Source organism: Notamacropus eugenii, chromosome 3 (assembly GCF_028372415.1).
Source record: "Notamacropus eugenii isolate mMacEug1 chromosome 3, mMacEug1.pri_v2, whole genome shotgun sequence".
NCBI lineage: Eukaryota > Metazoa > Chordata > Mammalia > Diprotodontia > Macropodidae > Notamacropus > Notamacropus eugenii.
Window position 1 is genome coordinate 142,360,611 of NC_092874.1, and position 17,019 is coordinate 142,377,629.

The following is a 17,019-nucleotide window of genomic DNA, read 5'->3' on the forward strand; positions in this document are numbered from 1 at the left end:
AATGATGCAAACTTATCTTTCTATACCTGTATATTATGAGAATTTTTCTTATTTAAATGGATTTTAAGTGGAAATCATAGATAACGTATGGAAATGCTTTCTCACAAGTTACTCTGTTCATTTGATTACTGTTCTAAAATAGCATTTCTTTTCCCTAATATATTCTTAGGAGTTCTCTGCATGTATTCAAGCCAGTCCTGTCCATTTCCCTAATGGAAGTCCTCGGATCTGCAGAAACTCAGCACCTGCTTCTATGAGTCCAGATGGTGCAAGAGTAATTCCTAGGCGTAGGTAAGTCAGAGACTGAATTATTTTATATTTCAAGTCATTGGCATTTTCACAATATGATCTGGAACAATCCTCTCATTCTTTATGGCATAATTTGTCAAATACACTATTTCTTAATGAAATAATTAACCTGCAAGACAGCTGCAGACATCTGCCGCTGGTAAAATAGCAACAGCATGAGGAATAAATAAACTCAAACGTTTGACTCTGTTGAGATAAATGTGGGATGACAAAATGTGATGTATCCTTTTTTCTTTCATTTTATGCCATACCAGCATGTGATAAAGAGAAATTCCAAGACTGAGTTAACAACCATTTTTCCCCCTGTAACAGCCCATTAAGTTACCCAGCTGTCAACCGGTATTCTTCCTCTTCACTGTCCTCACAAGCCTCTGCCGAAGTAAGCAATATCACAGGGCAATCAGAAAGCTCTGATGAAGTCTTTAACATGCAGGTAATATCGGTTATTTATTTGGTCGTATTTATACGTTCATTCCTCCCCTTCACCTCCTTGCCCCAGCCCTACTGTAATCCTAGAACTCCCGAATCATTTTGTTATATCAGAAGTGTGAACTTGAGAGCAAACAGTTATCTCAGAGCAAACTTCTGATAATGGTGATGATAATTAAAATAATAACTGATGATTCTACACCATTTTAGAGTTTGCCGAAGACTTTATGTATATTGTAAGCCCTTGTAACAGTATTGTTCTCTTTGGGATGATGGAAAGTATTTCTTCCAAAACTACCCCATCTTCTCTGAGAAAGCATGTCCCTACAGTGAGGAAAACCTAGTCAAGCTATGCCTTGGTGAGCTTGAAAACCTATGTATCATTTTGTTCTTTGGTGATATCCACACTAGATATCTCAAGATGAACTGGAAAGATGGATATTCTTAATATTTTAAGTGATCTTTTTTTCTTTCACATAACAGGATTGGGGGTTTTCTTATATGAAAAGCATAACATAGTGTAGCCTTGTCAATTATTTATGTAGTCAAACTTCATCAGTGTTGACTGTTGCCCTCCTATATACACGTGAATGTGGGGAGTGATGAAAAGATGTATGTACTGCAAAATCAGCTGCGTGAAGCATGACATCTGTCATTTTTGATTACTTTATCATCTGACTGTGTGGTATAGTGGGAAACCCAATGGAATCAAAGATTCTGGGTTCAAATCCTGGTTTTGCCATGTACTACCTGTGTGACCTTGGTCAAGTTAATTAGCTTCTCTAGACCTCAGTTTCCTCTCTATAAGATTAGAAGGTTGCTTCCAACTCTAATGAATAATCTTAAGAAATCCACCAAAATGCAGTTTGTAGTAGTTCGAAAAGAACCTGGTCTAAAGTTGAACTTTGTACAATTTATGGGGAAAAAAAACTTTATCAATCAAATTAACAGCAGCAAAATTACCAAGAGAATAAAACCATTTTGTTCTCTTAAGCAGTTGAAACGAGCCAGAAGCACTCATGTACAAGCCCCAAAATCAATTCAGTCCAAAAACACTTAAGTTATCTGCTGCGTGCAGAGCACTGTTCTAGGAGACAAACAAAGTTTTGATAAAACAAACTCTAGCCAAGTAAGTAAGAACGTCATTTCAGATAAAGCATTTAAAACACATTCTCATCTATTTGCAAACGCAGATTCTGTAAGGATCCCTATCAGATAAAACTTTGAGCTATGGTACATACTTGACACTAATGAAACTTCATTTCTTTCAAAGTATTGAATAATTCATATTCCTAATTCAAAGTCCTTCCTTCAATAATTCTGAATTAATAACTTCTTATTATATTACAAAGGGGTCTTTTCATTTAAGATAACATACTGACTTAAAGAAAAGAATCGGTAGTTGTGTATAGCCTTTATAAAGCATTTCTGTATTTTTTAAAGCCTGTGAGCATAGTTTGATAACAACTTCCCGTGTATTTCCAGCCAAGTCCATCTACCTCAAGCTTGAGTTCTACTCATTCTGCTTCACCTAACGTGACCAGCTCAGCCCCATCCAGTGCCAGAGGTCAGTGCCAGAGTAGGAGGTGGAAATGACATTGCCTGGATATCCCTTCCTGCCCTAGTAAACTCCTCCTTCAGGACCCTTCACTCTGCAAACTGCAGAGAAAATGCGGGTCTTAACTTTGGAGAGAGTAGGGAATTCAAGAAGGGGCTTCCCTTTTAATGCATCCTAATACCCCTGTCCCCACCAGACTGACCATCTCGCCTTCTTTTTTTCCTTCTAGCCTCCCCTCTCCTGTCTGACAAACACAAACATTCCAGAGAAAACTCTTGCTTGTCTCCTAGAGAGAGACCATGCAGTGCCATCTATCCTACTCCCACGGAGCCTTCACAGGTAGCACTCATGGGAATGGGAGGCTTAGTTAACCAGGTGCAAGGGAAAAGGTAATAATCTAATGTTGGACTGCTTAAAATCACTGGTATTTCTCCAGAGAAGTTGACTTGAGCTTCTCTAAGACAATGTTACAGGCAAAACAGGGTTGGAACAAGATGCCAAATTTGATTGCATATAGTGTACAAATTGCATTCTCTCTGCCCATGGAACTCTGTGAGTTCCTTTTTGGTCATATTAGCAATCAAAATACATATAGTATTGTCTGGCCAAAAGAACATGGAGGGAAATAGAGGTTCTGACCTTCATTTTCCTCCTCTTGGTCACAGCCTCCCAACTTCATGCAGCTTTTAATGTTTTTTTAGAATGTGGTATGCGTGTTAAACATCGTTCAGGATGCCTTTCGTGAATTAGAATACATCCAGAGGGGAGTGACGAAGGTGATAAAAGACCTAGATACCATTGCATAGGAGTACTGATTGTTGACGCTGGATTTGCTGGGGCATATGATAATTCTTCATTTGAAAGATTGCCATTGTAAGAAAGGTATTCATTGTGTTCTGCTTAGCCTCAGAGGTCAGAATAGGGATCAGTGGGGAAAGCTGCAGAAAGAAAGCCTTCACTTCAGTGCTAGGAAAAGTCTCCAAGAACTAGAACCATTTAAGAATGTTAGAACATGCTGCCTCAGAAGGTAATGAGTTTTCCCCTTCACTGAAGGGCATCAAGCAAAGCCTGGATGACCCTGTGTCTGGGAATCCTTTAAGGAGATTCTCATTCAGCTACCAGTGAGCCTAGCTGGCCTCTCAGGTTCTTTTTGAACTCTGAGATTCTGTGATTTTAGGCTCCTTTGGAAACATACTACTTAGCAATACCTTTAATCTGCTTAAACCCGATGGGACAGAGTTTATATTCGGCCTCCCTCTGGTGTCATCCAGGAACCATAGAGGTGAATAGAGATCACCATCACAACTCAGAAAAAATATTTTGAAACCCTCTCTCTCCTTTTTTCATTCAAAAAGTATTCGTTAAGTGACTACTGCGTACCAGCTACTGTACTTTGGCCTGGAGATAAAGACAAAAATCAAACAGTTCCTGGTTTCAAGGATTTTATACACTTTGGGAGGCAAGGGGAGTGGGAGGAAGGAGATGTCTTTTCTGTCTCCTTTCCTACCCTGTATGTGAAGAAATTTCACTGGGATTCAGAGACCTGAAGATAGTTTAAGAGTTGTAACATGATGTAATGTTGAGGATCCACAACTCTTTTTGGTCTTACAAATTGTGTAGAGCTGAATTTAATCTCTGAACATCCAGCAGGTAAAATCTAAGTAAATTCTAAATCCTTTCTGTCTTTTAACAGAAGTAGAGGGTTTGATTTTTTCCATGCATTTTCTTTTCCATATGATTTTCCCAGAGAACAGCAGCTTTAGCTTAAAACTGAAAAGAAAGAGCTATTTCCCTTGATTGGTTCATCTGTGCTGATTGTGTGATCTTCTTGTAATCCCAAGGCACCTCATCTGTAATACCCTGGTATCTCCCAGAAATTATGTCTGAGTGCATTTGGCTGAACTAGCTAATCATTTTATTTCCCTTTGTCATTTGATGTTGCAAGGGAATTTCAATGTTGTTCCATCTGCTCAAGGAAAATGCTGCCAACATAGAGGACTCAGGAAGTCATGGGTACTTGGAATCTCTTGAGTTCCTCCCCTTGTGAAATTTTATGCTGTGTTGACACAACAAACAACTCTCAGATCATGCCTTTTGCCATGTTTTAATCTATTTTTGAGGTCACGTAGTCTAACTTCTAATACATGTTTTCTAAATTTTTTTTGAATAAAGTCTATTCAAAATATTGAAGCCAGTGTTTTATCTTTAATTCTCATTTGGATTTTATTTACCATAATAGCATATATGCATATTTATAAAGTGTCCTATAGTTTAACTTATTTTTAACACTGAAGTCAAGAAAAATTAATCTACTTTTTGTTGACTTTTTAAAAAATTATCAAATATTTTTTTCTGACTTTCTTACCCAGAGGACCATTCTTTGTCACAAAGAAGGAAAAAGAGGGATCATCTCTTGTTTTTAGCAGAGATTAATAGTATATTTAATGTTCTACACCCATAGTCCTCCCCCTGTCTTTGAAAGAAGGGAGACTCATTTTCTCATTTCTTCCTCTGGGCCTAGATTGGCCATTAAAATTGCATAGCATTCAGTTTCATTGCAGAGATATTTTAAATACCAATTTTGTGGATATTGCTACGTAGTCCAATCCAACTTCTGAATGTTGTTTTTTCCGTTCTGAAAACAAATGCATCATTTTCTTTCATTTTTTATTTTTTGTGAGTTTTTGTTGTGGTGGTGATTGTTGTTTTGGTTTGGGCCTTTTTCCCCCTGAAAGCATAACCAGATTCTTTTCTTCTAGGTTCTTTGTTCCATATTTTAGATTATTTGGAACCAAGTTCAATTGTAAGATATTACATTCTAAAGAGTATTTTAAGTCAGCATGTTCTGTTGCATTATAAAACATTCAATTCTTCTGAATTTCCAGAGGATGCTGTTTAACCATATTGGAGATGGTCCTTTGCCGCGAAGTGACCCTAATCTTTCAGCACCAGATAAAGGTGGGTCTAAGCCCAGCCCATGTGCTTGAGATTTCTTTGTCTTCATTTTCAAAGTCTTATGTGTCTAATGTGGAATGCCCTTGCCCTTATCACTCAATGAAATATTTTTAATAGTCAAAACTGGTTTTCTCTTTTGAAGGTTTAATGAGAGATCTACACTCATGACTGTTCCTCACAATTTGTTTTCACATAAGACTTGAACATGTACAGGGAGCAAGAACGACAATCGTCAGTTAGTGGCTTTCTGGTGGTGCCTTGATGGGCCACGGTGGGAAACCTCTGTTCTTTAGAATAATAACAACAATAAAAGGTTGCCAGTTAGGTTCCTTGCCTGATGTAGAGAGAATGGTAACTTTCTAGATTGATTCCATGCTGCCATTCTCCATTACAAAGTGCTGTCTCACAGCCTCATCTGTCGTTTGCAGTGACACTGGCTTAACTCTCTGTGCAATTAAATGGTATTTAAGAATTACAATCCAGTGCATAATGGAACGTGCCTCGTGTGAAAGTCACTTGAAAAAGAACTAACCACATTCTTAGTTGCAAACAGCATATTAGCATCAATCTGTGCAGCACAGCACAGGATGAAATGCAGATTAAACTTGTCCTCCTCATCCATTTGGGAATAAAAATGGCCTTTCAGGAAATCACCCATTTGCCTCTTTCAGGGTCAAGCTTCAAGTATGGAAGAGGTCCACAGGCAAATGAATCAAAAGCCTTTAATGGAAATGTCCTTACTGAAATGCATTTTAATTGCCCTTCATTAAGAGCATAGCCCCTCACTTTCATTTGAATGTACTGGCTAATGAATATAAAACTTTTCAGTACAAGTCACAGATCCCTTAGGTCCTGACTGCGGAGAATTTAAAGGCTGAAAATGTCACTTTGATGCTTACAAATCCGATAGTGAATTCTGAAGATTGAATTGAGAGGTATAAGATTGTTCACTTCCACTTGCAGTGTTACTTCAAAAAGAACTGGGGCTGGATTTTTTTTTTAAAGGATTTCAAGTGGGTTCCACGTAATCGTTTATGGTACTCATAGGTGTTTGTTGATTCTAAGCTTTGTACGGTATTAGCCAAGTCCTTGAAGTTGCCAGCAGATGGCAATGTCTGTGTAGGCAGCTTCCTATAAGATCTGCTGAACTCATCTTGTTTTTGAAATCAGTCTGTACGTGTATGTATAATGCATACGTTAAATATGTATACATATATAAGTATGTATATATGATATATATACATATATACATACGTGTGTGGGTATAAGGGGGGGGAGGGAGAGAGAGAGAGAGAGAGAGAGAGAGAGATATTGAGATTGCCTTCAGGGCTTGTTTGAAAAATGCTTGCTCTAGATTGCAACATCTTTCTGGAGACTAGAGCCACTTCATCAGCCAATCAGAGAGAATGGGAGAAAGAGCGAGAACATCCTTGCTGTTCACTGGCATCTCTCTGGCCCACTATAGCACATTTAGGAATTTTTCTGAGGCCCCGGGGCCTCCTCTGTCCTCCAAGAGCATGTGATCCAGTTGTTTTGATTTTCTATCATGGCCCTTTTTAAATAGCACTGCCCCACAGTTGGATGTTAGCATTTCGTTGCTTCTCCTTTAGGGTGCTATTTGCCAAGAAAGTTTCATAAGAAAGCAAGTTTTAAAATAGTCTCAAGGATATGTCCGCCATCTGTTATCAAGCAACTAAACAGTTTCCGATTCTCAATAAGCTTCTACAATCCCACCTAGAGTTAAATAGTTCTATTTGACAACTAGACTGAAATGAAGAAAAATACTTTCACCAAATTAAATGTCAAATGCAAGTGTAAGTAGCCCATGAAATAATAGCTTGGTATTCAGAAGGTTTCTTATTGGGTTTTTTTTTTTTAATTTCTTGCTTTGATTTTCATTTTGGGTAATTCTGACTTTCTCCTGGTATTAAAGACTCATTAAATCACAAAGAAGAGCTGGAACCATGTGTATTTCAGCTTTCTTATTCCCTTCCAGCTGTGAATCCCACCCCTAGCAGCTGGAGCCTGGACAGTGGGAAAGAAGCCAAGAACATGTTGGATAGTGGGAAACTTATATCTCCCCCTGTCCCTCCAAGACCCACACAGACTGGTGGGTATTTGAGCCATCACTTCTGTAAAATAATTTTTACTAATCACTCCATCCTATCCTGAATTACTCAACGAAAGGTAGATGTTCATTTTCTAAGAATGAAAGACTGAGCAGGTCACTTGTTTTCTAATGTTCTCCCTTCTACTCTGAGCTGCTATTCTTCTGTAAATATTAAAGAAAATCGATACTGGAACAAGCCAGTGAACCTTTCTGCCCAGCAGTATGCTGCTTCTGACTCAGATGTTTGTAGGAAAGTGACACCCTCCATAATATTATCATCAGAGGTTTAGAAATGTTACCTAACCTTGCTAACTCATTTTCATCTCATTATCCAACTGGTTCTTCTCAAATTTGATGCTAATTCAGTTAACTTTTTTTTTTTCTAATCGTATTCTGACCTGAAACCAAGTCAGTCATTACAAAACAGAAATCCAGCGGTTATTGATTGGCTACAAAGAGTGCCTTGCACGTAGCAGGATTGATAATTATAACAATAATCATTTATTTGTTGATTAGAGAGTCCTTCTATTTAAGGTTATATGAAATTGCCTTTTGTTCATTCCATGATAACTAGGTTTGTACTTTGTTAGTTTTCTGAAATGACCCCCATGGCATTTGTTAAATTCTAGAATTTTTTTTTTTCTTTAAGGAAACAAAGATGATTTCATAGCCTCTTTCGTCCCCCACACCCCCACAAGTAGTGTGCTCTTCTGAGTTTATGTTCTGTATCTATCAAGGCAGAAAGGCTCCTAAAAAAATCTATAACTGGGTCTTTAAAACGGCTCTTGTATGATTTAACAGCTAGACTAACAACTTGTGTTTCTGATGCAGCAATCTATTGCCCCTCTTCAGGCTAAGACATAGGAAGGCCAACTTGAAAGCACAGCTGTAAGGATGAACTTTTAGTTCAGTTAGTCTCAGGAGTTAGTCTCCTGAGAACTTGATTTTTCAAATAGGACATACCTTAACTTCAGACATGACCCTTATAGGGTTGGAGGCAAGGGAAAAGATTGGGGACTGAAGACTATGACCTCCCCCTCAAATCTCTGACTTTCAATGATTCTACTTATAAATGACCCATGTTCATGTTCTGAGAATCAAAAACTGAGCAGGTCAGTCGTTTTCTAATGTTCCTCCTTCTACTTTTGAGTTCTGATTGCAAGTCAGGAAGTACCTGTACATGTATACATATTTACATGCATACACATATGTTCTCAGCCATTCATTCAGCTATTGATGGAATTACTTCTTTTGGTAGGATTGAAGAAATCACAATGATATTGCTACTGAAATGAGCTTTCAAGTCTCATTTCAGTAAGCACATCGAAATGTGTTTATGGTGTCTCCCAATAATTTGGATTATCTCACACAATCCAGTAGTGACATTTATTTGACTTTCACATTGACCAATGGATAACTCAGAACAAGCCAGAGATTTCACAGGCTGCATGTGTGCAGTTAACCTAAGTCCATACTTGACCTAACGATGTGAGTCAAGAGATATACATTTCTTTCTGCATGGATTGCATATCTAATCTGTTGTGAAGTTTCCATTTGTGTTTGCTGTTTTGGTGATCTTTAGCTGTCTACATATCTTCCTTGCATCTACTGAATAGTTTTATGTCACCAACCAGAATATATTTAAAAGACCGGTTATCCTAAAGCAATGTGCAACAATACTTGGATATAGGAGGATCTGACAAGCATTCTGTTTGTAGGCTTAACCATGTCATATCAGATTGTCACTGTCCATCCACACTTAAGTGTTGCAAGTTGTGGTTTGATTCATAGCTAAAAGATCTCTGGGATAAAGAGTCAGTCTTTAATGTGGTTCTACTGTAAATGTATTTGTGAGAAGGAAAGAGAGGTCTGTCTTGCTGTGCCAGAGAATATAAAGTACAAATTTGGTCTTATCTCTGATCACATACTGCTGCCTATGCACCACAGTCACATACACAATGTACTTTATAAAATGCAAAGGAAAGCGGTGTGCTCACAAATGCTGGTTGTGAATATTTTAGCATCAAAGGAGAATCTAGTTAGTAGAGAGGCTAGCCCAAGCATTATGGTTTCCTACCAAGTTTCTGGTATTGACAGAATACAACCACTTCATGTTTGAAAAAACTTATAGGATGATGCGCAGTCCTAGGTGTAAATGTAAGAGGGTATAAACAAGATATATTCCTCCATCTTGTATTTACATAGTCACATGTATCCTGTTTGTTGTCTCAGGAGTGTTCGGAAGGTGAGGGAAAGGTCATACTCAAGCAAAGGGACTGCTGATGATTCTGCCATAAAGTTCTATATTTCTGGCCTGTGGTGCTCCTTTAGCTACCCAGGCCACAGGCAGCACTCTGGGATGTGTAACTAACTGTTATTCCATCAGTGAAACACCAGGCTCTCAGGACATCTAGCTCTTGACATGGACCCTCATGAGTGCAGTGACTTTCTGTCGCCTTGAAGTTTTGTATATGTTCACATTTAGGATCTGTTCTAAACCAGGGCTGGTGGTGGCTTAACATACTAACCTTGGGTATGAGAAGAAGGGAGGGGATTTATTTATTTATTTATTTTGGTTCCTCAAAAATGAAAAGGCTACTTGGAATGAATTGTCTGGCTTCTTTGAGATGAAATCTTTCTGTTTACAGCTTCACCAGCAAGACATGGGACGTCAGTCTCCCCTTCTCCTGCTGGACGATCTCCGATGAAGGTACAGGAACCTGGGGAGACAAAGCTTCACATTCTCAGACTCATGACTCTTAGGTGTACACTGGAGTGTTCAACCTCAAGGAGATAATGTAGTTCAACAAATATGTATTAAGTGATTATGCAAAACAAAACAAAACAGTGTTAGAGATACAAAGATGAAAAATGACAGTTCCTGTCCTCCAGGAGGTTATTGGTCAATAGAAGACAGAAGGTAAGGCAGAATACTCATGGATACATGCACCAAGGTAGGACGAAGGAATTGAGAGTGAGAGGAACTCAAGGACATGGGAAGGTTTCCCATGGAAATGGAGGAGGAGGGTATAGCATCTTCCCTGTTGGTTGCTTACTTCCTGAATGCTGCACAAGGCACAAATTCAAATCACAGACATCATTCTCCCAAAACAGTCACAGACTGTTTCACAGAGGGTAAGAAATAAGCCTCTAGTAATAGGCATTGAATTATGAGAAATACGTAGGTCAGAAAGACCAATACGTAAGTCAAAAACTTCCCAATCATTTTCAGCAGGCTTTAGGTCCAGCCTTACTGAAAAAAAAAAAAAAACCAGCACGAATTAGAAATCAGGTGACTGTTCTTCAAGTCCTACTGGGTCTTTTTTTATGAAGGGAAGTGGCATACTATAGTATGTGTTTCCTTTGAGATCATTTGAAATGGCCTTCTGGAATTTGAATTAAAAATGCATATTTATGATTGAAGGAGAAGGGAGCCCAAGTGTCTGTACCCTTCCAAAAACAGAGATGGACAAATTGGAAAACTTTCAGAGATAAGTTTGGATTGGGAAGAAAATATAAGCTACTTAAAATTTCAGTACATAAAACATCCACCCTGGAAAACAAGAACTGCATTTAGTCTCTTAAATTGAATCAGACAGAATTGTCAATATAATCACTTGGTGATGATATAAGATCTAAATTTTAGCATAATCACCTTTTTTAGAAGCTTTTGCAGTAGAGGTGAGTATGAGGTTGAAGTGAGAATTTCAAGAATTTTTGCACCTGAGTATATGAGAACACACAGGTTTCTTGTCCATTTTGCTGATGAGGTGTTTCCAAGCTAATGGGAAAGAGAGACAACTTAGCCTCTCCAAACAAATTGTGGTAGGTCAAGGAGACCTTGAGTCATCTGCATTGTTAATAATGCCTGATTGTACAAGGTAAGGGCCCTCAAAGCAGAACTGGAGGAAATCACAGAGAAGTATGATTTCCTTCCTGCTGCCAGACTTTCTACTCTAGCAATTTGTTGGTGAGTTAAACAGTCTCATTATTTTAAATCTGAAAGATGTGTGTAGAATCTGAATGACATTGAGAGCTGTTATTTAATGATGAGGTGTATATATGTGTGTGTGTATGTGTGTGTGTGTGTATGAAGTATGAAAATGGTAGAGTAGAACTTTTTTCTGTATTTTTACATCTAGAGTAGAATTTAATAACATAGCCCTCATTGGGACAACCAAGCTCAAGGAAGAGGGAATACCATCATGTTTTTATATTTGCCCTATTACCTATGACATGTTGACGCAGGACTTTATGCAGGTTTGATATGATAGTCATCATTTATGAGGCAACCTGGTATAATGGTATAATGGAGAGAATGCTAGACTTAATTCAGGAAGCCCTAAATTTTAATGCTGCCTCAGATGCTTCCTAGCTGTGTGGCCCTGGGGGGTGTCACTTAACCTTTGTTTCCTCTACTGTAAAAATGGAGATAATAGCACCTTCCACACAGGGTTGTTACGAGGATCCAATGAGTTAACATATGCAAACATTGAAGCCCTATATAAATATATTATGTGCTAGTTTCAAGTCCTTCCTTTGACATCTCCTAGCTATGTGACCATAGGTAGATGGTACCTCATGGTACCTACCTGAACCAGTTATAGTGAGATACGCATTAAGTGCTTCTGAAATTTTAAATAACTATGTCAGTGTCAGTTATTGTTGTCATTATTATTGATATAAAAGCACTTTCTGCCCATTATCTCATTTGAATCCTATGAGACAAGTAATTAAATATTCTTATCCCCATTTTAAAGATGAGAAAATTTAAGGCCTCAGGTTAAAGGACCTGCCCAATGTCATACCAGCTCTTAAATGACCAAGACTCAAACCCATCTCTTCTGACTCTTAAGGCCAGCACTCTAAACCTGATGCCATGCTGTTGCTCATAAGAAATATTTTGGACAAATCCTTACAAATAAAACAAATCCATGGAAAGGTTACCTAACCTATAGCAATACTGGACAATACCTGAATGTATTTTTTAGTAACCATTAGGCATGTTGACGTGTTATCATTTAAAACAGGGAGAAAATGAGAAGAACAGATTTGAAATCCGTATAAAAGTAGCACTAGATATCACGTGTTGTCACTCCAGAATGACATTAGAGGGCACACTGATACCAAATTAAAACAATCTGAGAATAAGAACCAAATCCTAATGACTAGCATTAGCCACCCCACCATGAATTTAGAATATATTTTGGTGACAAAAACAGAGTCATGAATTGGGATCATTTAAGAGATGGTCTCATGACTTCATATCATATTTCCTGCCTTCTCACTGGGTAGGGAAAAGGGGTGGAGGGAATTAGAGAATTTGGAACTGGAAAAAAAATTAAAAAAAAAAAAGAAATGCCCTTAATTATATATAGCTTGCCTAGAATTGGAGTTTGGGAACTAGGCAGCATTTTTTTTCTTTTAAAAAACAGGAAAGATTTTTGAAGGTGCTTTTCTGAGATAACAATCTAGAGTGAAAGCAAAAGAAAATAGATTGAGTCTTATATCAGTAGCTTTGAAAGTGGATTCTTTCCTACCTTCTGGAACCTTATTTAAAAGGTGGGTTGCTTTTTTCTAGACCGTCAGTCATGTGCCCAGAGAAATTCTGCATCATTACCTCCATGTCTGAAGATTCTATTTCCTCCTTCCAGGCCCCTAAGGGGTTTCAGTGCCCTCCCCTTGTTTCTCACTTTTTAATTCTTTGGTCTCTTTTCATATCTGTCCAGATTACCAACTACCACTGATCATTTCAGTCTCTCTCTCTTTTGCCTTCCTAATGATGATAAAGGTAAATAAGGCTCATCATGTGAGTGATGGGATGGGTTAGGATGTATTTTGTTTTTATTCTGAATGACAAAACCCCACAATATTAAAAATATAAAAGGAAGAGGGCAAAGCTTAAATAAAGAATAGACCCTGTCCTCATGGACCTAAGACTATTAATCAGCACATTTATTAAGTGCCTTCTATGTTTCAGGCCCTGTACTAAGCCTTTGGGATCGTAAGTGCAAATCAGAAAACAATCCCTAATCCCATGGAATTTACATTCCAATGGGAGAGCCTATAAATATGTGCAAATGAATACAAAATAGTAAAATATAAGGGAGTTTGGAGGGCATTAGCAGTTGAAAAGGAAAAGAGAAGAGGCTTTATGCAGATTATACTAGAGCTGCACATTAGGAGAAAGATTGTGTGTGAGGCTAAGGCAAGGAGGAAGTTGTATTCCAAGTGAAGAGGATAGCCAGAGGTACAATGGTACTGAGACAAGATTTGGGGCACCATGTGTGAGGTGATACAGAGTGTGTGGAGGAGGAGTAATAGTCCAGGGAAGCTGGAAAGGTAGAAGGGGGTAAGATATAAGTACATAAAAAAGATCAAAGCACAATGTTCTATGTGATTTGCCAAGGACGGTTCTTGACACCCAGGAAGCAGGCAAAGCTTTGTGAAGGAGGTGGCATTTGAGTTGAGTAGTATGACATAATAGAAAGCTCATTGGCTATGATGTGAGAGGACCTGAGTTCAAATCCTGCCTCTGATGCTCACTACCTTGGTTTCAGTTTCTTCATCTATAAAATGAATTGTTGCACTGAATGGTTTCTACTTCCCCCCTCCCCAGTTCTAGAGCTTGATTCCTAGGGAATTCAACGGGCAAAGATGAATGAAAGAAGATATTCTTGGCAATTCACTATTGATTTGATATAACCTCTCTGTCTCTCTGCTTTCTCTTTCTGCTCTATTTTCTTTTCTTTCTCATTCTTCTGTCTCTTTCCATTTTCACTTTGCTTTTGAACAGGGATCCATGCAATCATTTACCCCTTCTCCAGTGGAGTATCACTCTTCAGGATTAATATCCAACTCGCCGGTGTTGTCAGGAAGTTACAGCAGTGGGATCTCATCTTTGAGCCGGTGTAGCACATCTGAAACTTCAGGCTTTGAAAATCCGGTGAATGAACAGACAGTCAGCATGTCCACCTACAGTGTGCCTGAAGAGCCAGTGAGGAAGGAAAGTAAAACACCGCCTCCTTACAGCGTTTATGAACGAACTTTGAGGCGCCCTGCTCCGCTACCTCACAGCCTTTCCATCCCTGTTACTTCGGAGCCCCCCGCCTTGCCACCCAAACCTCTGTTGGCCCGATCAACCAACCTAGAGAATGGCAGCAGGAGGACCGAACAAGTCCCTCGGCCCAGACCCCTTCCTCGGAAGGTCTCTCAATTATAAGTCACTTTTCTATTCCTTCAAAATGAATTCTTTACCATTTACAAAGTAATAAAGTATGGTGAGAAGAAATTTAGTGTAGGCACTTTAATATTTTACCCAGATTTTTTCTTTAAATAAATGAAATAAAACTTGCTTATTAATATTATGTTGCACAATATTAAATAAAATTACTGATCTAGAAGGCCAGATATTACAGGAAGTGTGGATGAGAGAATTGCATTAAAACATTCTAATTTGAAAGTGGTAAATAGTGATATAGACTTTTTTGTATCTTTTTATGTTTACTTTTTTACATAGTCTAATCTAAAATCAACACAATGCTGTCATTTGTGTTAAAAGTTGTATACTTTTTACTGAATACTTGATACTACAAGAAAGCTTATTTAAATCAGTGCACATTCTAACACAATTGTCCTTTTTCTAGAAGACTTCAGTAAATAGGGCTCAGGTTTCTGGCTTTTTCACAAGCAGAATGAAAATCATACAGCATTGGAAATCAGGTTGAAGGCCAGTTACTTAAAGTCTATATTAAGGGGTTGCAAGCATCAGGTTTGAGGAGTATCTTTGTTCTGGAGACAAAACACTCCTTTCAGACTGCTTTTGAAGTTTGACAGCTGTCTACATATGGAAAACTATACTTGGAGGATTCATTGATATATCAATTCGTCAGTGTTCCTGTCTCCACTGTATCTCTTTCTTTTTAAGGTGCAATTGACTTTCAGTATTCCACCAGCTATCCTAAGCAGAAGACCCTGTAGAAATGTTTACTTGGATTTTGTACCTGCTGACTTCAGAAGGTTCTTTCATAAAATTGGTCATTGCCAGGGAACAAATGTTCCCATATTAAATAGGCAAAAATGAATGCGTCCTATTAACAAGGATACAGGAATCAATGCTGGACAGTATTAAATCAATGCGTCTAAGTGAAAGGGTAAAAAAAACAAACAAAACCCTTCAAGAATATAGATTAGTACAACAGCATGGCATCAGAACTTGTAAAAGGCAGAGGCATCATTGACTCTCTTTTCTTCACAAAACAAGAAAATTCCTTCCAGGCTCTACTTTCTTAACAGTGGAGTTTCTCTCACTTAACTGATCATCCCTTTTGTCCTCTGGTTGGAGAGGATAGCTGTAGTCCAAGCTAGTTTGAATTTCCCAACATAGCATCTGTAGATCTAGCTAGTAATGCTAATGCCCCAGTTGTAGGAGTGTGGAAAAGCACCTTGTATGTAGTATGTATTTTGTATCTTTGTTTTTTCTTTAACTGACTGTTTATAACACTCACTTGATAATAGACGTATGAACTGTATTTAAAAATCATACTGTTAAAATATTTTCCCTCTTTTGTTGGGAAGCTCATGTTGGTTTAACTGTGTTTGCTTTTGTTGATAGCCTAAACTGGAAGGTGGTGACCACTTTTTTATATTCTCTCAATGAAACCATCCAGCAGGTATACGCTGTTGAGGCTGGTTATAGAGGTTTTCTATAATAAATGTTCAAGTATTTTTGTACATAACTGGTTAATTTTAATAAGAGATACCATTATGTGTAAAAAAAAAAAAGCAAACAGTTGTGTATGCAGTATGATTGTTTTAATTATGCCAAATACTTTATGTATGAAAAAGAATATTTGTACATATGTGCTTTTAACAATAATTCTGCCATATTGACTTTACAATTTTGAATGTCAGAAAAAATTAATATATGTTAAAATATTTATGTTTAGTGAAAGTATTCATAATTGAGAAAAGAAACATATGAATTTGAGCTTTGTATCTTGCAAGTTTTTGCAGTCTGAAATTTCTTGAACTTGCTTTTGATTATAACATTTTGTGTTTATAATCGCATTCTAAATGATGTGGGAGGTTCCCTATTTCTGTTGGTATAAAGAGGTAAAGCTGCCCATTTAAACACGGTGTCCCTAGTAAGATAACAAAGCCTCTCTGATTTCTTTTCCCTGTGTAGTTTAATAGATTTGTTGACTAGTGCTTGAGCACAGTATGAATCAGTGTTATTTGCTCTTGAAGCCATTTTTTTTTATTTCTGGCAGTGAACAGAGTTGTTGAATTTATCATGTGCGTGTTACTGAAGTCAGCTTTTGCAGCAGATTATTTCATGAGATTCTGTTTACCCAGATGTTCATGTTGGTTGCTGCAGAATGGTAAATATGAAATAAAATTACTTGATTAATCTTAACATTTTCATATTTTTTGTGTGTGTTTTTGTCTGGAGGAGTAGCTGTGTAAATCTGTCTCCCAGAGTGAATATTTCTGACTGGTCTCTTGAGACGACTGCTTTCTTCTCATGTGGAATAGTCCTCATCGTAAGACTTTTCTCTAAGCTACACAATTCATGTTTGTAATTCAGAGAGGAAGGATGGAGAGGGTACCGGCTTCAGCTTCCAGTTGGTAGAGAAGTAGTTGAATTTACCTCTTT

General features: G+C 37.9%; 1 protein-coding gene across 6 annotated transcripts in view; it reads left to right on the forward strand.

Annotated features, from left to right (window-relative positions):
• DOCK4 (dedicator of cytokinesis 4) overlaps positions 1–16,779 on the forward strand; it is a 537,022-nt gene extending 520,243 nt beyond the window's left edge. For 5 of the 6 annotated variants that reach the window (XM_072653018.1, XM_072653020.1, XM_072653021.1 and 2 more), the window contains 8 exons: positions 170–291; positions 622–742; positions 2,224–2,305; positions 2,526–2,635; positions 5,182–5,254; positions 7,248–7,361; positions 10,010–10,071; positions 14,158–16,779. In XM_072653018.1, coding sequence (XP_072509119.1) covers positions 170–291; positions 622–742; positions 2,224–2,305; positions 2,526–2,635; positions 5,182–5,254; positions 7,248–7,361; positions 10,010–10,071; positions 14,158–14,583 — 1,110 coding nt within the window. In that variant the 3' untranslated portion in view covers positions 14,584–16,779. The remainder of the gene's footprint in view (positions 1–169; positions 292–621; positions 743–2,223; positions 2,306–2,525; positions 2,636–5,181; positions 5,255–7,247; positions 7,362–10,009; positions 10,072–14,157) is intronic. The other variant, XM_072653019.1, reaches the window with a different exon arrangement.
• The last annotated feature ends 240 nt before the right edge of the window (positions 16,780–17,019 follow it).